We start from the raw sequence: 24468 nt of genomic DNA on the forward strand, positions 1-24468 counted from the left end.
TTAAACTTTGTCTCTCTACTGAGAAAGTAATTTATTCAACTTGGCTAAACTTTTTGACCAACAGAGATCATCATTAGTTTCAAGAGTCAACCAAGTTGACTCTGATTTCATGCTCAACATTTGAACAGAGAATAAAATCTCTGTTAGTGTGACTTTTGAGCTTTTTAGGATTATGAGTCTTCTTGGAGCAGTTGGATGATTGGTTAGTTAGCTCCAGATCAACCCTAACCACACAAACATATGATTAAAGACGTTCAAGTTGTGACCATCCTGTCTGTCATTTAGTCATAGTGCATCTAGGACTACATTCAACTTGAGCTTGATTTGTTTCAAGATATTAATATGAGTCTCTATGGTGACTCAGTCTGCTATTTTTAGCAAGTCAAATGACAGTGTAGAGGCCCATTCACTGCAGATGGTTGTTTGCATCTCACAAAGGAGTGAGGGTAAAAGTCTTCTGAAGTTTCATAAAAATATTATATATATATATTAGTGTTCTGCCAACCTTTGAGTTCTGGCCTTCATAGATCCCTCTGGTATTTTTATTTTATTTATTCATTCTTTGTGTAGTTTAGTGAAATTCCTGATGTTCTGTCAACCTGGTATCATTTTACAATACCAAAATACAGATATTACAGGATTCACTTCACATATCCTCCTTTTTCCTACTTTATGAAATGCTACTAGCAAATACTTTTTTTAAAATTTTCTCTTATATATATATTTTTTTTTTTATTTATAATATTCTGCCTGAAATTTAACAATAGTATTATGCAAGTTTACAGAAATAATATAATACTGTGAGTAAAGTTTTATTTATTGCTTTTTTTGGGAGGGGTTGTGGTGTTAAGTAGTAAATATTCTCATCTTGAAAAAAAAAAAAAAGTAACACTTACAGATGCAGAACGGTAACTTAACACGGCACTAAACGTTCTGTCAAATCTGAAGAACAATAAAGTACAGTAGAAGTGAACAATGAGGTTAATTTGCAGCCTAAGAATTTCACCACTACAGGGTTTGATTGTGGAATAGGTTTGTTTATTCTTTTACTTGTTTCAGTCATTAGATTGCGTTCCATGCTGGGGCATTGTCTTGAAGAGTTTTAGTTGAATAAATTGATCCCTGTACTTGTGTTTTTTTAAAGCCTGATAATTATTCAATCGGGGGGGGGGGCAAACATAGGCACACACAGACACATATGATGGGCTTCTTTCAGTTTCTACCAAATCTAGTCACACGGTTTTGGTAGGCCCAAAGCTATAGTAGAAAACATTTGCCCAAGGTGCCACACAATGGGACACCATGTGATTGGGAATCAAACATCTTACCACACAGCCATGCCTGCGCCTATCTTTATATTATTTTTGTTTTATTGTTTAGTCAGAGTGGGAAGGGTGGCATTGTTTATTTTTCAGGGCTTCCAAACCTTGTGGAAGGAAGGGAGGAAGTTATTCTCAAACTGGACATCTGACCTCATTGTTTACAACAGGGTGAACTCAACTAAAGGCACCCTGATGTCATAACATTTCAGATACTTCTTCATATCTACAAATGTGTGTGTGTGACATGCTTTAAACAAGGTTAGGCTTAACAACCTTCTATGTATGCATACACATATATTTGTACGTTTCCCCTTTTATAAACACCAATGTTATGTTGTGTCCTCTAAGATATGAATTTAATGATCTATATTCAAACACATTCTAGTATTGTTTAAAGTTTCTTTGTAGTTTACTTAACACTGCAAATGCTAATTAATTTTTTTTTTTTATAGTGTCCATCGTATGTTCCTAGTCAGTATTAAATGATGTATTACTCCATAGTAACATGTTGTTTACTGTTAAATGGGTTCTTAAAAATATAGTATACTGATCTTTAAATTTGTCTTAGCTTCCACTGCCATTCTTAATCAACAATATCTCATTCCATGGTAAAAAGCACTCAGTCCATTCTGCAGGGTGGTTGAACAGGAAGGGCATCCAGCCGTTAAAAACCATGCCAAAACACACAAAAGCCTGATATAGTCTTTTGCTTGACCAACTCCTGTCAAACTGCCCAACCCATGCCAACATGGAAAGTAGATTTTTAAATGATGATAGTGATATGGTTTCTATCTGTCTATTCTTTTTTTTTTTTTACTCCTTTTTACTTGTTTCAGTCATTGACTGCGGCCATGCTGGAGCACCGCCTTTAGTCGAGCAACTCGACCCCGGGACTTATTCTTTTTGTAAGCCCAGTACTTATTCTATCGGTCTCTTTTTGCCGAACCGCTAAGTGACAGGGACGTAAACACACCAGCATCGGTTGTCAAGCAATGCTAGGGGAACAAACATAGTACACAAACACACACACATACACACATATATATATACATATATACGACAGGCTTCTTTCAGTTTCCGTCTGCCAAATCCACTCACAAGGCATTGGTCGGCCCGGGGCTATAGCACAAGACACTTGCCCAAGATGCCACGCAGTGGGACTGAACCCGGAACCATGTGGTCGGTTAGCAAGCTACTTACCACACAGCCACTCCTGCGCCTATTTCGTTTTATTTTATTTTATTTTTTTCCAAGTGTATTGTGCCTCTTTGGGGTCATCCCATCTATTTACTTTTGCAAATGTTTTGGCAAAAGCAGGGATGTCATACCTAAGCTTCTTTTTTTTTCCCCTTCTTTCTTTCTCCTAAATCATCCTTCTATGAATACATTTAACTTTGGTGTGATACCTGCTGTAGAGTGTTATATTACTTCTGAATATAATACTGATGGTATGGTGTCTGCAGGTTCCTTTGTATCTCCTTGCCAGATCTTTGCCGTAAATGTCAGTCTTGCCAGTCTTGCGTGTGTTTTGCTTTTATATATTTTGTTTCTACCTTATGTTTATGAAGAGATATATAAGGGTTCATCTCAGCATGCATAACTCATGTTTGTGAACAGCTTTACAAACAAACTGGCCATTTTTGCCTAATTAGAAAACTGAACATGTAGTGGTAGTGAAACTCCTTATTTAGGACGCTTGTAGTTCAGTGGTTCTTAACCCTTTCGTTACTATATTCATTTTGAGATGCTCTGTGTTTCTTTCAATTACTTTAAATATAACAAAATATTTAGTAAAATAACTTAGTTATCATTAAGCTAGTGTTAGGAACATTAATTGTGACAAAGGTTTGGTGGAAGATTTTAATTCCAAACTAATGAAAACAAGACATTTGTACTACAGAGCCAGTTTCAGCCGGGTTGGTAATGAAAGGGTTAATGGGGTTTATATGACCCTTATGGGTCTACATAAGATTGTGTTGTTAGAGTTTATATATAATGAATTGGTTATACTTCAACAATACAGAAACTATTTTAACAATTTTTTTTTTTACATAATTCCTAATAATGTTTAATAGTAAAAATACAACAGGAATTTTTTTTTTTAAACCAATGCATGACTATAGGAAAGTGAAAATGGGGTCCACGGGTAAAAAAATGGTTAAGAACCACTGATGCCATTTATGATAGTTAGAAGTGGCAAAATGAGTTTTTAAAGTTTCAAGAAATTTACAAATTTAATTCTGCAACAGGCATAGTTGTGTGGTAAGAAGCTTGCTTACCAACACATGGTTCAGGGTTCAGTCCCATTGTGTGACACTTTGGGCAAATGTCTTCTATAGCCTCAGGCTGACCAAAGCCTTATGAGTGGATTTGGTAGACGGAAACTGAAAGAAGCTCATTGTATGTATGTATGTATGTATGTATATATATATATATATATGTATATGTGTGTGTGTGTATGTGTATATATATATATATCATCATCATCGTTTAGCGTCCGCTTTCCATGCTAGCATGGGTTGGACGGTTCAACTGGGGTCTGGGAAGCCAGAAGGCTGCACCAGGCCCAGTCTGATCTGGCAATGTTTCTACGGCTAGGTGCCCTTCCTAACGCCATATATGCATGTGTCTGTGTTTGTCCCTCCATCACTGCTTGACAGCCAGTGTTGGTATGTTTATGTCCTTGTAACTTAGCAGTTCAGCAAAAGAGACTGATAGAATAAGTACCAGGCTTTAAAAAAGAATATACTAGGGTCAATACATTCAACTAAAAATTCTTCAAACAGTTGCCCCAGCATGACTGCAGTCTAATGACTGAAACAAGTAAAAAGCAAAATATTGGAAACTGCTGAAAGTGAAAAAAAAAAAATCTGTAACAGTTTAACTCTTCTGTTGCCATATTTCCATTGAAATATATTGCTTTTGTTTTAATTAATTATTAACTTGATATTTCAATGGAAAATTTTAATTAACCAAAAAGTTTGTATCATAGAACCAGGAACAGTCTTAAGCTTTTATTTCTTTACTACCCACAAGGGGCTAAACACAGAGGGGACAAACAAGGACAGACAAACGGATTAAGTCGATTACATCGACCCCAGTGCGTAACTGGCACTTAATTTATCGACCCCGAAGGGCTGAAAGGCAAAGTCGACCTCGACGGAATTGGAACTCAGAACATAACGGCTGACAAAATACAGCAACGCATGCTAACATTTCTGCCAGCTCGCCGTCTCCAGTCTTAAGCATAATAATATCAAAAGAGTTAAGTAAATCTCAAGATTAACATGTTCATATAGTTGTTACTTGTGATTTAAAGCTTCATTTCTTATGGGAATGAATGCTGAAAATTGGACATTATTGTCCAATTATGCAATGTTTCCTTCCATCTTTTAATGGTTTGAAAGAGATTTGGCTGCTATTTCCAGTAGATCTTGCAACCACATAGAGCTTCCTGTATTATCTCATGAACGATGAAGTATTATTTGGTTGCTAGAATGAAATGGAAATTTTAATTAATGTGTTAAAAGTAAATAATGAATTTGTTGGGATTAATAAAAGGAAGCGTGAATGTCAACCTAGAAATATATAACTAACTTTTATCTTTGATTTATTTTCCAGAAAGCTCTTATCAAAAAATACCATGTTCTCCGAGTGCCAGTTCCAAGAGTACCCATGTTAGTTCTTTTAGATACTGAAACTGGCAAAGTTATCACTAAAAATGGTATCAGCTGTATTGAAGACGACCCACGAGGAGAGATGTTCCCATGGAGACCAAGCCCGTTTAAGGAGGTGATTCGAGGTAAGCTGTTGACCAATAACTCTGACGGTGAAACGTTTGGATATGTAGATGCCTTGACCGAACTGCAGGGGAAGATTACAGGTCTATATTTCTCAGCACATTGGGTAAGTAAAACTTCTAATTCTAAGACTCCTTTAACCCTTTCGTTGCCATATTTATTTTGAGATGCTCTGTGTTTCTTTCAATTAATTTTAAAGAGAGAACAAACAATTTAGTAAAACAACTTTGTTATCATTCAGCTAGTGTTAGGAACATAAATTGTGACTAAGGTTTTGTGGAAGATTAGTATCAAAAGGGTTAACCCTTTTGTTACCATGTTTCTGCAGAAATACACTGCTTTCCAGATAATTTGAAAATAAGGAAGAATTTACTAAAATAACTTAGTCATTATTAAGCTAGAATTTGGAACATAAATTAACATGAAATCTGAATGGAAGATTTATATTTTGGTCACTTAAACCTTTTGTTACCATATTTCTATAGAAATACACATCCTTTCATCATCATCATCATCATTTAATGTCCGTTTTCCATGCTAGCATGGGTTGGATGGTTCAACCGGGGTCTGGGAAGCCAGGAGACTGCACCAGGCTCCAGTCTTATCTGGCAGTGTTTCTACAGCTGGATGCCCTTCCTAACGCCAACCACTCCGTGAGTGTAGTGGGTGCTTTTTATGTGCCGCTGGCAACAGCCACGATCAGATTGGTGCGTTTTACGTGCCACCGGCACGGAAGCCGGTCGAGGCAGCGCTGGCATTGGCCACGTTCGGATGGTGCTTTTTACGTGCCACCGGCACAGGGATCACAACTACAATTTCCATTGATTTTTGATGTTGATGTACTTGACATTTACTAAAATAGCTTTGTTATTATTAAGCTGCTGTTTGGAGCATAAAGTAACATAGAATTTTGATGGAAGGCTTTAATTTAAACCAGAAAGTTTGTACTGGTGGTCTCAGGCAGGTTGGTATCAAAAGGGTTAAATATATTTTAATATTAAACGTAAACCCACAAAACTTTCAATGGTTTTCATCTTATTCATGTTTAACAGCTCATCTTCCTCAGGTTTTCTTCCACATTAAAGTTGAATCTAAGCTTAATTCAATTATTAAAATAACTGTTCAAATCAATCACTAACTCAATGTTTGAATCCAAGTTTTAGCACATTTGTTCATAACTGAATCTAATGTTAACACTCATTCACTCTTAAATGAATGCCTTTTTGCTGCTTACAGTGTCCTCCTTGCAAGCACTTCACACCTGTGTTGTCAGCCATGTATGATAAACTAAAATCTGAAGGGCGAAACTTTGAAGTAGTCTTCGTCTCGTCTGACCGCAGTAACGTTTCCTTCGAGCAGTACTTCCGAACAATGCCATGGTTGGCAATACCCTACAATGATACCCGAACCCATTGCCTCAAATCTGCCTATGATGTCTATGGTGAGTTGATTAAGTATATATAGACAACTAACACATATCTTCACTCCAATAATCCTATATCATATTTTTAAGCAGTATTTTGCTTTACCAAAGGGGGACATCTGTTTTTTTTTTCTATTTGCTCATCTGCCTATACTGGTTTGTATGCCATTGTATGCTGTTTGATACATCAATTTTGTCATTGTCACCACAAATTACTTTACATCACTATCTGAATTTGTTTAGTGCTACATCCTCTCTTACTCCAAAATACTATCACTTGCTACTTGTGAGTTTTTTTTTGCTCCTAAAATGTCCCAGAGTCCCCCAACAGAATATGTCACTACTGGATGTCTATTGATTGTACATGTGTATAGTGATTGCATTCCAAAGATTAGCCGGCTCATAGAACTCTCTTTTCTAATTATTAAAATTAAATGTGAAACAAAAGAAATTAATTTATTTTACTTTCCTAATTTCCCATGATGAATTATTATAGTTCTCATTATCATCATCATCATCAAACATGTTTTTCCATACTAAAGTTGATATCTTGCCACTCCTCTCTGATTCTTGTATTTTGGCTCACATAGCAAAATTTTGTATGGATTTTTGTAACTGGATGACCTTCCTCATTGCAACATGGGTTGGACAGCACTTGTCTCTGACATGACTAAAGAGGCCTGTCTTCTCCACTCTGTGTTGAGGCCTCTTCATTCATTCAATTGTTTCATTTTTGGGTGTAAATATTTCTCAAGAGAATGGTTATTGACAGCATGGCCTATGAGATGAATAGCATTATTATCACAGCTGGAAATTTGGACATCCTAAATATATTTCAAATTGTCCATTCGAAATCTTTTTTTTTTTTAATCTTTCTGTATTGTAAAATCCTTCCATCAATATATAATACCTGTTTTTAACAATTAATTCATTAATCTATTGCAGGTATACCTACTTTGATTATCATTGATGAAAATGGTAAAGTGATCACAAAAGATGGTCGGATGGCAATAAACGCTGACCTGCAAGGACAGGTAAGAAAGAAATTGGGGAGAGGAAAGAATTGAGATACATCAAGTTATAGAAGGATATAAACATTTACATTCTCATATATATACCCTCTTGCTCTCTTACTTTCACACATACATATATATATGTCATCATCATCTTCATCATTTAATGTCCCTTATTCCATTCTGGCATGGGTTAGGTGGTTCAACAGTAACTGACAAGTTAAAGTGTTGCGGTAAGCTCCAGTGATATGCAGAAATGCAAACACACACATTCATATGCATTATTTTGTAGCTTCAAAATTTTGATGATAAGATTTTATATTTTACAATGGCATTGAAAGGTAGATGTGATAGGCAGGATCTGGCTGGTTAGAACATCCAAAACAGGTAGCATATTTGAGCCAGATGGCCAGTTTAAATGCTGAAGAGTCGATCAACCTTATTGATCCTAGCAGCTACTGAAAGATTAAGTTACCTTTACATGTAATGGGATGTACCTCTACACAGATTTACACCAGCATACACAATAGGCTTCTTTTTTTTTTTTTTTTTTTCTTTTTTTTGGCTGGAGCTGCAGTAGGAGATACTTAACCAAGTTGCTGCACATTGATATTAAACCTGAAAAATGAACTTAACTATATATTAATAATTCTGTTTCATTCATACCATCTCAGATAAAGGGTTAATTATACTTAACCCTTTATCTGCAAAATTAAATTCCATAGTTATTCCTGTAATATTGAATATCTACCAAAACATAGATAGTTTCAAAATTGGCATTCCTCAACGAAAGGTAGATTCATATATAAAACTACTTTCCACAGTTAGAAATAATGACAATTTGAGTGAATGTGTGTGTGTATTTGGGGATGGTCATTTTATTATTCATACATTTTTTGCCAAATAAACACGTGCACTATTTATTTATTCTTCACTCACTTATTACTGTTCATATTTTAACTCATGTGTGCTCCTGCTCTGCTTAGCAGAGCAGGAGCACCCACAAGGATGGAAAGCGTCACTGAAGAGGTCACAGATGTGTGAGGAAAGATTTCAGGAGAATGGACACGAATTAAAAGAGCAGTAATAAATGAGTAAAGAGCAAATATATAGTGCATGTATTTATTTGGCAAAATAAATAAATAGAAATAATGAAATCAAATGGAAGTTGTAGTTGTGATCCCTGTGCCGGTGGCATGTAAAATGCACCATCCATACATGGCCAATGCCAGCACCGCCTTGACTGGCTTCCGTGCCGGTGGCACGTAATAAGCACCAAATGATCGTGGTCGTTGCCAGCCTCCCCTGGCACTTGTGCCAGTGGCACGTAAAAAGCACCCACTATACTCATGGAGTAGTTGGCGTTAGGAAGGGCATCCAGCTGTAGAAACACTGCCAGATCAGACTGGAGCCTGGTGCAGTCTCCTGGCTTCCCAGACCCCGGTTGAACCGTCCAACCCATGCTAGCATGGAAAATGGATGTTAAACGATGATGCTGATGATGAATGACCATCCCAAAATACAACAATATCTGTTTCAACACATAGTTTCACATTGGGAACCTTGCAACACAAATTCATAAGCATATATATATATCCTCATTTAGCATCTGTTTTCCATGCTGGCATCTGATGGACAGTTTGATGAGCTGGCCAGCTGCCTGGGTTCCATGTCTGTTTTGATATAGTTTCTACGGCTGGATGCCCTTCCTAATGTCAACCACTTTACAAAGTATACCAGGTGCTTTTATGCAGCACAGGCACGATGGGTATCACATGGCACTGGTACACACAAGCCCGCAAGATTAGAAATGCACAGCTGAAGAGGGATGCAGGGGACATGCCTGTATTCAAGGACAACCATGATTTCACTTAGCTTGACATATCTCCTCAAGCACAGCAAGCCACCAGGAGTCTCAGTCCCCTGTTATCCCCTCTGTAAGGCCCTACATCTGAAGATCTTTTCTCATCACTTCATCCCACATCTTCCTCGGTCTACTACTTTCACATGTTCCCTCAAACATTAAGAGTTCAGCTCTTCTATATATATATTATTTCAAATTTTCATGGTAGAAGGATTAAGGAAAGGAAATATTAGATAATGTACTCAGGATTCTTGCATAAAGAAGTGCTAGGGTCATGGCGGAAATATATGATCATCCCCGTGCCGGTGGCACGTAAAAAGCACCCACTATACTCATGGAGTAGTTGGCGTTAGGAAGGGCATCCAGCTGTAGAAACACTGCCAGATCAGACTGGAGCCTGGTGCAGTCTCCTGGCTTCCCAGACCCCGGTTGAACCGTCCAACCCATGCTAGCATGGAAAATGGATGTTAAACGATGATGCTGATGATGAATGACCATCCCAAAATACAACAATATCTGTTTCAACACACATAGTTTCACATTGGGAACCTTGCAACACAAATTCATAAGCATATATATATATCCTCATTTAGCATCTGTTTTCCATGCTGGCATCTGATGGACAGTTTGATGAGCTGGCCAGCTGCCTGGGTTCCATGTCTGTTTTGATATAGTTTCTACGGCTGGATGCCCTTCCTAATGTCAACCACTTTACAAAGTATACCAGGTGCTTTTATGCAGCACAGGCACGATGGGTATCACATGGCACTGGTACACACAAGCCCGCAAGATTAGAAATGCACAGCTGAAGAGGGATGCAGGGGACATGCCTGTATTCAAGGACAACCATGATTTCACTTAGCTTGACATATCTCCTCAAGCACAGCAAGCCACCAGGAGTCTCAGTCCCCTGTTATCCCCTCTGTAAGGCCCTACATCTGAAGATCTTTTCTCATCACTTCATCCCACATCTTCCTCGGTCTACTACTTTCACATGTTCCCTCAAACATTAAGAGTTCAGCTCTTCTATATATATATTATTTCAAATTTTCATGGTAGAAGGATTAAGAAAGGAAATATTAGATAATGTACTCAGGATTCTTGCATAAAGAAGTGCTAGGGTCATGGCGGAAATATATGATCATCCCCGTGCCGGTGGCACGTAAAAAGCACCCACTACACTCTCGGAGTAGTTGGCGTTAGGAAGGGCATCCAGCTGTAGAAACTGCCAAATCAGGATTGGAGCCTGGTGCAGCCATCTGGTTCGCCAGCCCTCAGTCAAAATCGTCCAACCCATGCTAGCATGGAAAGCGGACGTTAAACAACGACGATGATGATGATGATAATGGGTCTGTTCAGTCAGGTGCTAAATATCATTATTGTAATCTTTCCACTGCTACTACCACCGTTTTCTCTAGTTTCATACGAGTCCAACATTTCTTTGTCATTATCTCATATTTTATAGTAGGTATACGGCCTAGTGCTTAGGGTGTCACATGCACAATTGTGAAATGAGGTTTCAATTGCCAGGCCAGCAGTGTGTTGTGTCCTTGAGCAAAACACTTTATGTCGCTCCAGTCCACTCAACTGTGAATGGGTAACCTTGTTATGGTCTGGCGTTCTGCTCAGGCATAATGTTGGTCCTCATTCCTGCTGAGCCAATGGAGTGGTATCATTTAGAGCAAAACTCTTCATTTCACCTTGCCCCAGTCCACTCATCTTTTAATGGTTAACTCTGTGATGGACTGGCATTCTGTTCAGAGAGAACGTTGGTCAGCCTCCCTAGCCAGTGGGATGACATCATTTGAAAGCTACCACCAAAGAAATGACTAGTGACCGAGACCTTTGGAAATATGCTGTGCTTGAGAAGACCCGGCAAGCCAAATGAGACCATAACCTCGTGGCCTGTGCCAGGGGCATAACCAACCCACTTATGCGTACCTTTTCCTTCTTTGGACACTAAACTCTGCTTGCGAAGACCTATCGAGGCAAGTGAAATTCAATGACAGCCACGAGCACCAGTCGAGCGTGATCGTTGACAGAGTGGCTAACCGGCTTCCGTGCCAGTGGCACTTAAAAGGCACCATTCGAGTGTGATCGTTACCCGCTTCGCCTTACTGGCACTTGTGCCCCGTGCTAGTAGGATGCTAAGAGCACCACCCGAGCATGATCATTGCCAGAGCGGCAAACTGGCTTCCGTGCCGGTGGCGTGTAGGAGGCACCATTCGAGCAGGATCGTTACCAGCATTGCCTTACTGGCACCTGTGCCGTTGGCATGTGTGAAAAGATTCAAGCAGGTCGTTGCCAGTACCGCCTGACTGGCCCTTGTGCCGGTGGCACGTAAAAGCACCCACTACACTCGGAGTGGTTGGCGTTAGGAAGGGCATCCAGCTGTAGAAACTCTGCCAGATCAAGATTGAAACCTGGTGCAGCCATCTGGTTCGCCAGCCCTCAGTCAAACCATCCAACCCATGCTAGCATGGAAAGCGGACGTTAAACGACGATGATGATGATGAACAATGTAAGGAAGCTCATTGTGACCAGCAGTGTATAACAACATCCAAGTCTAGTGATTTTATAGTTATAACTCAGAACTTTTATGTCTCTCCTATATTTTGTTTAATCTTACTTTTTTTTTATACCACTAATTTGTGTCTGTCTCTAATTTGTGTTTATTAATAAAGGGGTGGGGCTCATATTTTTCTTTCGATTTGCTGTTTTTTTTTAAAAAACATGTACTTTTCTTTTTAAAGGATTTTCCTTGGTATGTGAAAGCACTAAATGAACTGACTGACACAACAGCTGCTTCGCTGAATGAAGGTCCATGCCTAATTTTATTAACTGGTAAGCAGTGATTGGTGTTCTAGTTGAGGGTGGTGTTGAGGACATCATGTTATTCTGTTGAATCTGTAAGATTAAAAGCAATTTTCCATGTGTATGTGTGTCACACACCATAAAGATTATCGTTTTATTTTTTACCTGTTTCAGTCCCAGTACTTATTTTTTTAAGTCTGGCACTTGTTCTATCAACCTTTTCTGCCAATCTGCTAAGTTATAAGGACATAAACAAACCTAGACCAGTCATCACATGATAGGGGTGAGGGAACAAACAAATATAACAAACACATACACATTAGGCTTCTTTCAGTTTCCTTCTACAAAATCTACTCATTGCATTGGTTGACCTCAGACTATAGCAGAAAAAGCTTGGACAATGTGTCACACAATGCGACTGAACCCAGAACCATGCCGTTGGAAGAGCCTGCTTCTTACCACACAACCATGACTGCTTTTTTCATATAACTGCATCTGCTGAAATGAAATGATGCTTGTGGGATACTAATCACATCAATTATTACATCATCTGTGTAATAATCTACTGTTTGTTCACCCATTATACTTTAGTTAGTAAGGGAAGTGGAGTAAAAATGAGGGATGGGAGGGTGAGTAGAGAAGAAAGAAGTGAGGAAAAAGTAGAGAAAGATGTATCATAAGGCCAAATGTGTTAGATGGTTAGTTAAAGGGAGATGTGAAGAGAGAGAAAAGAGTTAACAACATACTGTTGGGTGGGGAGGAAAAGGTAAAAGAGAAAGTGATATGTTTAGGATACAATATTTAACAGAGGGTGAGGTTAAAGAAAAGCAGATAAAGAGAGATGAGCAGCGGAGGCAGTTACATTAAGAGATAGACAGACAGACAGATAGCGTTTGTATTGTCAGAGTAGAGATACATCTACAAAGAAATAAAATGAGCTTTGTCACTGAAAACTAGAGTGAAAAGAATTTTTTTTTTATTGAACTAAATCTTTAATATTATATTTCTACCTGTTTGTTCACACATTACACTTTAGCTTGTTAGAGAGGAGGAGATGGAGTGAATGAGAGAGCAGATAGCCAGCCGATGCATTATGCTGTCACTCATGTGGTTAGTGGAAGTGAGAGGTGAAGAGAAAGGGAAATGTTAAAGGCATGAAAAAGGGAATTACATAGTTAAAAAGTTTGTTGATGTGGTAGAAAGAAAAAGAAATATTAAAGTGCTTAGCAGAGGGAAATTTTTAAATCATATTATTGTGACTGGAAGTGAAATAACTTAGCAAAATAAAAATGCTAATCATCCTTTCTTAAATAGTTTCTTTTAATTTTTTTCATTCTGTGGAATTTATATGGGTCCCACTAGTAATATTCTATTTTGGTTACACTAAAATACTCCTGGTATGTACATGAGAGTGGTTAGCAATAAGAATGGCAGCCAACTGTAAAAACTTTGTCGTAAAGGAATAGCATTTACAACAACAAAGCCTGGCTTTTTTTTTTCTGTGTTTCAAGAGATGAGAAAACTGACAAGTGGCAAGACCAGGAAGCAAAAACGGAAGATGATGATATTTTAAAACTGGGAAGTGCAGGTGAAGGAAGTAGGCTCCCCCAACTACATGGTTCTGGGTTTTATTCCCACTGCCGCACACCTTGGTCAAGTGTCATCTGCTATAACCCTGTGCTGACCAAAGCCTTCTTAGTGATTTGATTGATGAAAACTGAAATAAACTTGTTGTATATATATATATGTGTGTGTGTGTATTGCTGTCTCCCTGCTTTGCCATGTGAGAGTTGTAAAGCAAGTGTCATTGTTGTGCAAGCGGTGACCTTCGTTTCGAGTATGCTGAGAAAATATATCTGATCAAGAGGAAATATTACACACTTGGATACAAGTGAAGGTTGGCAACAGGAAGGGCATCCATTTGTAGAAAATCCACTTTGACAAATTGTATTTTTACTCCATATAAGTGGATGTTAAAACAATGAAATTAGAATAAAAGAGAACACAATTCTGTAATTCATTAAATGCCAGAGATGCAATACAGGTAGGTTTGTGAATACTGATGATGAGGGGAAACAGAGAAATGGATAGGAATTATGATTCTGTTGCTTTAACAAAAACGGGGGGTTTTTTTGTTGTTTTTGTTTTTGTTTTTTCCATTTATTGTCCAGTCTAACTACAACTTAAATGCTGTTTTCTTCCATTTTTTGCAGATGGCAACAAAAAAGAGATGGAATCAGCCCGTAACATTCTTCAGGATTTAGCAGAAAAAGAACACCAGAGAGAGGATCAGCGGCTGTTATTTTTTTATGGGGGTGAGGTAAATATCAAAAGATTATATATATATATATATGATATACAAATGCACACACACACACACACATTTGGCTTTATTATACAGACAGTAGTAAAGTATTTGGTATCAAAAACAGTATCCACCCATATACTAATGGTTGAATAGGTTTCATCCAATTCATGCCAGCAGACAAAAATGGATACAAAAACGATGATGCTTTTACCAACATATACTATATTTCTATTTTGACTTTCGTATCCATTTAGGATGATTTTTGTTTAAAATTATCCTTCCTACTATGAGGCTGAGGGTGGAATCTGTTGGTTTGTAAATTAAAGTAAGCAGAGTTATGTACCTTGTCCAATGATGCCTAAGACATTTTTTTTTAATTTTTAATTGCTTAATCAGGAAGAAAGGGCAGCACTTATGACTCTTTTCTGGTCTCCCAGACTGATAGGAGGAAATTGTCTCAAACCAGAGACCAGGCTTGAATACTTTTGATGGAATTCCATTAATTCTTAAATTCCTGAGTTACTTTATATATGTCTCCTGATAAAAAAACTGGAGATTTTGATGAAATGCATCATGGTTTTCCCGTCCACTTTTCTGTGCTTGCATGGATTAGACAAAACTTGTTGAGGCAGATTTTCCACAGATGGATGCCCTCACCTGTTTTCATGGAAGAAATGAAGGATACCGCTTGTATGACAGTGACACTTTTTTACATCTACCATGCAATGTCAAGGCAGGGAGGCTGTAAAGTAATACACATACATACACTCACATACTGTGTGGGCTTCTTCCAGTTTCTGTCTACCAAATCTATTCACAATGCTTTGATTGACCAAAGGTTATAACAGAATACACCTAGGGCCATTGTGTGCCCCTGGGTGCCATACAGTTGAACTAAACATGAAAGCATGTTATAGGGAAGCAACCTTGTTAGCACATAGCTACACCTGAATAACAATCATGAAAATTTGATTATTGTATAAATTTAGGTGAAATTTGATGATATGATGAAATGATTGTTGATGTATATTGTAAATGTGGTTTTTATTTGTTTTCATGTTACTTTCACATGCCCAAAGATAGATTGAATATATATTACTTTACTGCCCACAAGGGGCTAAACATAGAGGGGACAGACAAAGGGATTAAGTCGATTATATTGACCCCAATGCGTAACTGGTACTTATTTAATCAACCCCGAAAGGATGAAAGGCAAAATCGACCTTGGCGGAATTTGAACTCAGAACGTAATGGCAGACGAAATACTCCTAAGCATCTCGCCCAGCATGCTAACGTTTCTGCCAGCTTGCCGCCTTCTTTAGATTGAATATAATTAAGTTGATTACATGTTTTCACATATTTACAAGATGTTGACTCTTAGACATTAATTTCCTATCTCAGGAATGAATTTGTGCTTTTGTTTATCTCTGTAACTTGGAAATTGTACAACTTTCATTAGAAAAGCATTCCAAGATATGCATTCATCTGCAATCAAAGATTTTGTAATGCCTATACACTAACAGTTACCATTATTTACTCTTATTAGAATGTCACAGGAAAAAATCACAAGACTGATTTTTCATGCTGAGCCAACTGGCAAAAAACATAAAGATAGACCAAGAATGAGATGGTTTGATAGTCTCAGTTAATTGTACTTGGTAAAGTGTAATGATGGTTGCTTCTGACTGGACCCTATAAAGGAGGTGCCTGAGGATGCTACCTTTATGGCCCTTCCAGGAATAGTGGGTGGATGGACAATAATTACACTACTCTCATAAACACACTAGAAGTTGAGACTCTACATTTAAATATATGTTTTATTTTCATTCCTTACCATTCATTAACAAAACCATTGATATAAGAATCAACTATGTGATTAGCCCACTGCCACTCAGAATTGATGTATCCCTGCATAAATTCCATGTTGTGATATTGGACTTTGAGTTAATGCTACCCTAGAGCCAGGTGCCAGTGGCAGCAGCAAATTAAGTGATGGATTAAGTGTACTACTTAAGATCAGGAATGCTGGCTGATCCAAGGCTATGGTACCAGACACCCGAGCTGCTGTACAGTGAGATAGATCCTGCGGCCTCATAGTTACAAAGAAAATTTCCTGATCATGCCTGCACCTATAAATTGCTGTAACAATCATGTTTGAACTCATTATCATGTTATGAGTCATTCACAGCCTCATACACCTGCAATTTGTATACTATGTATTTTTAATGTCTTCAAACCCAGTTTTTCCCTACAAAAGCCTGGTTTGTTTGCTTGTTCAGTAAATCGCTAGATTATATTAACAATTTATGCATATGCTTATAGCTGACTGCTCTCTCTTAATTGTAGCCACTCAACCGTAAATTAAGACCTGTCATATTTAACCCTTTCATTACCGTATTTATTTTGAGATGTTCTGTGTTTCTTTCAATTACTTTAAATGTAACAAAGAATTTAGTAAAATAAAATTAAGCTCGTGTTAGGAACATAAATTGTGACTAAGGTTTAGTGGAAGATTTTGATTCAAAACTTATGAAAATAAGACATTTGCATCCAGAGCCAGAGCCGGTTTCAGCCGGGTTGGTAACTAAAGGGTTAAGACTAGTGTCAGTGAGGTTAGTACAAATTATAACTGCTGTAGAGGAGGCATCTAAAAAAGATATTTGAATTTAGAGTTGTTGTGTTTTTATCCATTGCCATAGAGCACATTGGTAAAAAATATATAGAAATATTCATGTGAACAAATGCTATCACAAGATGATGCTACATCATTATCATCATTTAACATCCATTTTCCATTATGCCATTGATGGCATAAGTTGGATGGATGGTTTGATAGGAACTTACAAGCCAGACAATTGTACCAAGTTCTGCTGTCTGCTTTGGCATAGTTTCTGTGGCCGAGTGATCTTTCTAATGCCAACCACTTTACAGGATGTACTAGGTGCTTTTCATCTGGCGCCAGCAGCAGTGAAGTAACCAAGTAACTTGCAAGACAAGGACCTCATGTGAGTGGGTGAGTTGTATTGAGGGAAGCAACTCTGCCAAGTAATGAGAGGTTAGAGTATGAATTGAAGGATAAGAAAAGGTGTCTTGCTGTAGAGATGAATGGCTTTACCAGTTGGAAAAAAGGTGAGGGGAGAGAAAAGATATATTTCTTTACTACTCACAAGGGGCTAAACACAGAGGGGGACAAACGGATTAAGTCGATTACATCGACCCCAGTGCGTAACTGGTACTTAATTTATCGACCCTGAAAGGATGAAAGGCAAAGTCGACCTCGGCGGAATTTGAACTCAGAACGTAACGGCAGACAAAATACAGCTATGCATTTTGCCCGGCATGCTAACATTTCTACCAGCTCACTGCCTGGGAGAGAAAAAATAATGAAGGAAATGTGTTGAGGTATACCATCAAGGTAAAAACGATAAAGACCCCCTTTGAGGCACAAGTCTGAGCCTGGTTTTTTGTGGATGACAAGCAGTTATCCACGCATACGAGTCTCCCCTCTCTATGGCACTGATGTTACGCAAGGGAAAGGCAAAGGCTGATACAGCTTGGCATCAGTGTTGCCGCTTAGTGAATGGAGCAAAGTGAAATAAAGTGTCTTGCTCAAGAGCATAGCACAAGGCCTGGCTCAGGAATTGAATTCAAAACCTTACGATTGTAAGCCTGATGCTGTAACCACTGAGCTGTGCACCTTCACTACTATTAATGTACAGTGGGTGAATATAACTGAGTTGGTAGAGAACTGGATAGGAAGTTCACAAGAGAGATAGAGGCTGGGTGGAGGTTAGGAAGATGTGTTGTTGGAGAGATTTGACCAAAATAGATTGGGGGGGGGCATGGATGGAAGCAGCATGCCTTTAGAGCCTCATTTTCACTATACCACTTGTTAATTTTGTATTCATTTTTGATTGCAGGATGAAATATGTGATTTCTTCCGTGACTATGCTGCACTTGAAGATCGAAACCCCCTTTTAGTGATCACAGACTGTCCTGAAGAGAAACTGTTTGTATGTTCTGAAACGACGATCACCTCTGAAGTAGCTGCAAGTTTCTTGGACGACTACTTCAGTGGCTGTCTCCCAGCTGAACCACTGTTGCTAGACTCGTGAACGGCGTACCAGTGTGAAAGGACAAGACAACCACTCATACTTGCATTGGTACATATGTGGCTGTATGGTGTGAAAATATCATCAAGTTCTTGATAGGGTGTGGTTCAAAACAATATCTCCTGATTACATTTTTAAAAAAAATTTTTTTTTTTTTTCCTAACATACAAAAGTTCAGAAAATGAGGTTGTTTAACGTACTTGAATCTAAGAGACCCAATATAAGATGGTGGTTAGTTGGATGAGAGAGAGAGAGGGGATGACTGGATGTGGTTGATGGTTTGCAAATGTCTACTATTGATTCTGTAAAAAGGTGAAAGTTGGGTGGTTGTCAACAGTACCCTGTGTGTAGATTGATTGTCTGACTGTGAGGTTTCTGAATGGTTCATTTCGAGTCTAGGTGTAAATGTCCTGATATTCCTAACTGATATGAAACAGCAGTCTTGGCTTGTATCTTTATTTTGAAGACCTTTTTCCTTCTTGGTTTTTTTTTTTTTTTTTTAATGTGTGCCAATATCAGGTTAGGGACATATGATTTGAGTCACTGACTCTTGAATATTTTTGTTATGACGTTTAGATGGGAAGACATTGAAAACATCTTAAGAAATGTTTATTGTTTCTCTGATCTCTTTATCAGCTACCTATCCCGAATATTTGCAATATAACAGGTAAAAAATACCCCAGTTTTTACTACTTCTGAGTGGCTGGTGGAAAATTGCATTAAAGCAAAGTGAAAAAGTTGTGGTAGGGATTATGAAAGCCCTAAGTAGACCAACTGTTGATTGGATAGATAACTATTTAGAAATAGATAGCCAGTGGAAGCTGAGATTTGATGGGTTTGAATTTTTATGACTCAGAAACTTTTGCTTTTGATGATGACGACTCTTTCTCTCCCCTCCATATGTATGGAAGTTAGAATAGATGACGAGTGTGGTAGTGAAATGGGAGAAAAAAAATGTAATAATTATAATACTGGTCTGCTAGATGAATGTGAATCTGAAGGATGGCTAGAAGTATTTATGCAAAGAGAATGGTAAGGAATTTGAGGGTGTTCATAGTTTATTTAACCTTTACTTTTAGTTGAAGTATACTGGGTTTTTTTTTTGGGTTTTTTTTTTTGTTTCAGTTTCGAAATGAATTTTGATGAAATAATTTTTGTCATTAAACTGCTGTTTGAAACATAAATCAATATGAAATTTTTTGATATTAGGTTTTAATTTTAGACCATTTTACAATAAGAAGTTTGTATCATAGAACCAAAAGTGGTCTTGGGTAGATTAGTATCAAAAAAGGCTAATGGAGAAATCTAAGGAAAATTAAAAACGGTCCAACAAAAAAAAAAAAAATTCACAAGAGCTTATAAATGGTAACAAAAGTAGATGGAAATGAGGGTTTAAAGAAAGGATGTTCAAAGCACCCTAAAGTAGCTTCTGTGAACAAGAATTGAATGGCAACAGCCAAATATCGAATCATATTTTCCTTTATCTTTTATAATTTTTCACAATCATTCTTACATATGTTCTTGGTATAAATACTGTTCATTTATTTTCATCTGACAGTTCAGTATAACATTTAGAAGTCCTTTTTTTTTTGTTTTCTTCTAACCTTATTCTTGTACTGGTTTTGGTTAGTAAACTGATTGTGGCCATGCTGAAGCACCATCTTCAAAGGTTTAGTAATTGTAATTAACCCCAGTACTTGTTTGAATTTGGTATTTATTTTATCGATCTTTGCTTCTCGAGTCATTTATGTTACAAGAACTGAAGGAACATAATGTGAGCATAATCAAATTTTAGACTTGTAGAGAAGTGTCTGCATAGTCTACCAAATACCAGTAATAAGGAACTAGTCAACTCAAGTCTTTAATAGAAGACACTTGCACAAGATCTCATGCAGTATGTTTGAACGCAGAACAAAGTGGTTGCAAAGTCAAACACTTTTTAACCAATGCACATTTCTTGTGTTGCATGACACCTGTGTAATAGATAGCCTTCAATAATAATCATCATATAGTATCCAGTGTTTGTTTGATTGGTTCGTATTGTATTATTGGAAGATAAGCAATTACGGTGTGATGGCTGAATGAAAGAGATATTAGGAGTAATGAATGTAAAGATCTTGCATCAAAGGAGGATGTAATATGTATATATGTGTGTGTTGGTGTATCGAGAGAGAGATTATGGTCATCTAATTTATATCTGCATGAGAACAGCAATCACTAAAATGATGAGGGTTTACAAGACTTGAAAATTTTTGCCTCAGTTTTGCTTTAAAAAAAGTAGAACTGGTCCCTTTTTTTTTTTTTTTTTTTCTCTCTCCAACAAGATTTCCTATCTAATGCTGGATTTTAATGAAGGACATGCCTTTACCATTATTTAATGCGATACATGTTGTACATGCTTTAATTAGAACATATGGCTTTTTTTTTTTTTTTTTTACATCAATAGCGATATGAGTTTGAAGCATCACGCTGCATCACTTTACGACGTGTAGCTTACACAGTAAAGAAGGGGAGACTCGGAAACTCGAAGCCTCTTCTGTTTTTTTAATTGACATTTTTATCAATTGATGTCTGTCGTAACCTCATTCACTTTGAATGTTTATTATGTTACAGTTACTGTTACTTATTTTATTGAGTGCAGAAAAAAAACAAAACAAAAAAAACAGTAGCCATGTCAACCCTGACAAAAGTCAAACCTGGAACAAAATCTAATGGCTCCATGTTTAGTATTTTAACTACTAAACCCACTGTCCTGTCCATATATATATACATATATATATGTACTCTTTAAATAATAGTACTTTTTATTGTGTCATTTGATGGCATGCAACAAATTTGATCTAATACGATTTTTCTATGACAAACCCGGTTCTATTTTCACAACTTTTCTTTATGAACGAATGCCCCGAGCATCAAAGTAATTTATATTGTGTATCAAGTACACACTTGATACTGATGCCTGTAGGGTGTGTCTCAAGCCTGTATAAATTGTCCTCAAGCAACACACATACATGATGCTAATATATATTCATATAAGACACATGAAGCTAATATTACATATACATACATTAAAGTTTGATACCCGACATATACATTGCACACATGCTCCTCGTCTGTTTTTTTTTTTTTGTCAATCAGTCTCACACACAGACTTCTACATGTATAAGAATGGACAGCTTTTTTTTTCTTTTTTTTTTTGCCCGTCTGTTCTTTTCATCTACATGCAAAAACATTATTAGTTTAAAGTATTTATCTGTACTTGTACTAAAAGCCACATTCGTAGATTCACAGGCAGATCCACCTGTAAATTTCTTAAAAGTTTCTATCTAAATGTCACAATGTGCCATGCATATTAGCATTATTGTATACAACACATATATACTGCTGTGTAAAGTTTATCCAAAGTAACCCTCGGGTACATCCACCTGTAACTTTTTTTTTTACACTTCTGTCTAAATGTCTAAAGATACTATGCATATAGTGTGCTTCTATGCAATACACATATATACCCGAATGTAAAAAAAAAAAATACAAAAAAGCACAATGGGTAGATGCACGGGTAGATCCACTCGTATTGTAACACTTTAGGTAGATTAATGGGTAGATTCATCGAAGTTTTTTCAGGTTTTTTTTTTTTTTAGTTTTTGTAAATTTTTTTGTCAACCCATGTGGCCCCTATAGCTTCCTTGTAAACAAATCATGATAAACCCTTAAACCTTCTTAATGTTTGTAGAATCCTTTTATGGATAATTCTTGAGAAGACCCACTCATTTTCCTTTGTATTACATTTCTATACAAATGTCAAAATATACATGACAAATCTTTGTAACACCTTGCATATATGTATATTATTTACCAACGTAAGAAATCAATATGGGTAGATTTGCTCATATATTTTTTATCACACCTCTATTGAAATAAGCTATGCATTCTGTTATTACTATTTCCTATCAGTCTTAAAACTTAACAACAACAATGAAATGATTTAAGTTTAGTCCTAATTCTAACTCTTGTCATCAACCTGAAAGCTATCAAGTAAGCTCCTAAACTTAAGCCCCAGTTCTGAAAACCCTAACTTTGTATACACAAAATCACACTGGGTAATTTCACAAGTAGATCTACCCGTATATTTTTATCACATTTCTATATAAATGTCAAAATCAGAACATTGAAATAAACCCTTTGCTATTTATTTTATTTTATTTATTTTATTTTTACTTTTATTTTATTTTTTTTTATTTTTTTTTTGTATTTTCTGATAAATAAATTAAATATTTATTACAAAATGATATCATTTATGGTTTTTTATTTTTATTTTTCTTCACAGTTGCATAAAAATAATGGAATAAATTCTAATTGATACAAAGAAAATTAGAATGCTTTACAAATTAATTTGCAGATAGGCTCAGGCATGGCGTTGTAGTAAGAAGCTTACTTCCCAAACCACATGGTTCCAGGTTCAATCCTACTGCATGGCACCCTGGGCAAGTGTCTTCTACTATAGCCTCAGACCAACAAAAAACTTTGTCTGGATTTGGTACACAAAAACTGAAAGAAGTCTGTCATATATATATATATATATATATTTATATATGTTTGTGTCTGTGTTTGTCCAAACCCCCCCCACCCCCACCATCACTTGAAAACTAATGTTGGTGTTTTTACGTCCCCTGTAACTTAAAGGTTCAGCAAAAGATTGATAGAATAAGTACTAGGCTTACTAATAAGTCATGGGGTCAATTTGTTTGACTAAAACCCTTTAAGGCAGTGCTCCAGCATGACTGAAGCAGGTAAAAGAATTAATAAATTATAGGTGCAGGCATGGCTGTGGTAAGAAGTTTGCTTCCCAGCCACATGATCCCAGGTTCAGTCCTGCTGCATGGCACTTTGGACAAGTGTCTTCTATAACCCCAAGTCAACCATAGCCTTATGAGTGGATTTGGTAGATTGTAACTGAAAAGAGTTCATTATATATGTGTGTGTGTGCATATATATATATATACAGAGATCCCCTTCGGTCATGACTGACTGTGGGATTGCACCTAGAAAGATACCCTCCGAGGCACAAGTCCAGGCAAGGTTGTTTATGGAAGACTAGCAGTCACCCACGCATACCAGCCTCCTCTCTCCACACCTCTACTGTTATCCAAGTAAAAGGCAAAGGCCAATACAGCTTGGCACCAGTGACATCGCAACTCTTTTCTACAGCTGAGTGAACTGGAGTAACATGAAATAAAGTGTCTTTCTCAAGAAGACAAATCCAGGATTCGAACTCACAACCTCACGATCATAAACTTGATGCTCTAACCACTGAGCCATGTGCCTTCACACACACGCACACATACATATATATATACATATTTCAATTTAGAAATACTAAATCAAATTTCACAACATATGATATATATCTATATATATTAGAAAAAAAACTCACCTTTTATCAATTCAACAAGGAAAAAATTAAATTATACATTATAGAAAAAAATTAAATATAAGATAAAAACATGTACCAGTGATTGAGTAATGTATAAAATAATAAATAAAGCGTATATATTTGGTAAAATGAGTACACGTGTTTCGTGGCTGTATTTAAGAAATGATAACAGTAAAGTCAATTCAATTTAAATACAGCCACTCTTCAGGTCAAAGATAAAAACAATAAAATAATTAAATAAATAAATATACGTATATAATCTTGTAAAATACGAAATATCTTAAATATATTCTGGTGTAAATAAAAATAGAATAAAGAGGTATAAATATTTATTATATCTATAAAAATAAATTTTAACTTATATAAGAATAACGAACT

General features: G+C 36.8%; 1 protein-coding gene across 1 annotated transcript in view; it reads left to right on the forward strand.

Annotated features, from left to right (window-relative positions):
* The window catches only part of LOC115222608 (nucleoredoxin-like), a 49699-nt gene extending 27489 nt beyond the window's left edge, over nt 1-22210 (forward strand). Inside the window, exons 2-7 of the mRNA XM_029792911.2 lie at nt 4944-5228; nt 6359-6563; nt 7491-7579; nt 12176-12266; nt 14450-14556; nt 18465-22210. Coding sequence (XP_029648771.1) covers nt 4944-5228; nt 6359-6563; nt 7491-7579; nt 12176-12266; nt 14450-14556; nt 18465-18659 — 972 coding nt within the window. The 3' untranslated portion in view covers nt 18660-22210. The remainder of the gene's footprint in view (nt 1-4943; nt 5229-6358; nt 6564-7490; nt 7580-12175; nt 12267-14449; nt 14557-18464) is intronic.
* The last annotated feature ends 2258 nt before the right edge of the window (nt 22211-24468 follow it).

The sequence above is a fragment of the Octopus sinensis genome, linkage group LG20, assembly GCF_006345805.1.
Source record: "Octopus sinensis linkage group LG20, ASM634580v1, whole genome shotgun sequence".
NCBI classification, from domain to species: domain Eukaryota; kingdom Metazoa; phylum Mollusca; class Cephalopoda; order Octopoda; family Octopodidae; genus Octopus; species Octopus sinensis.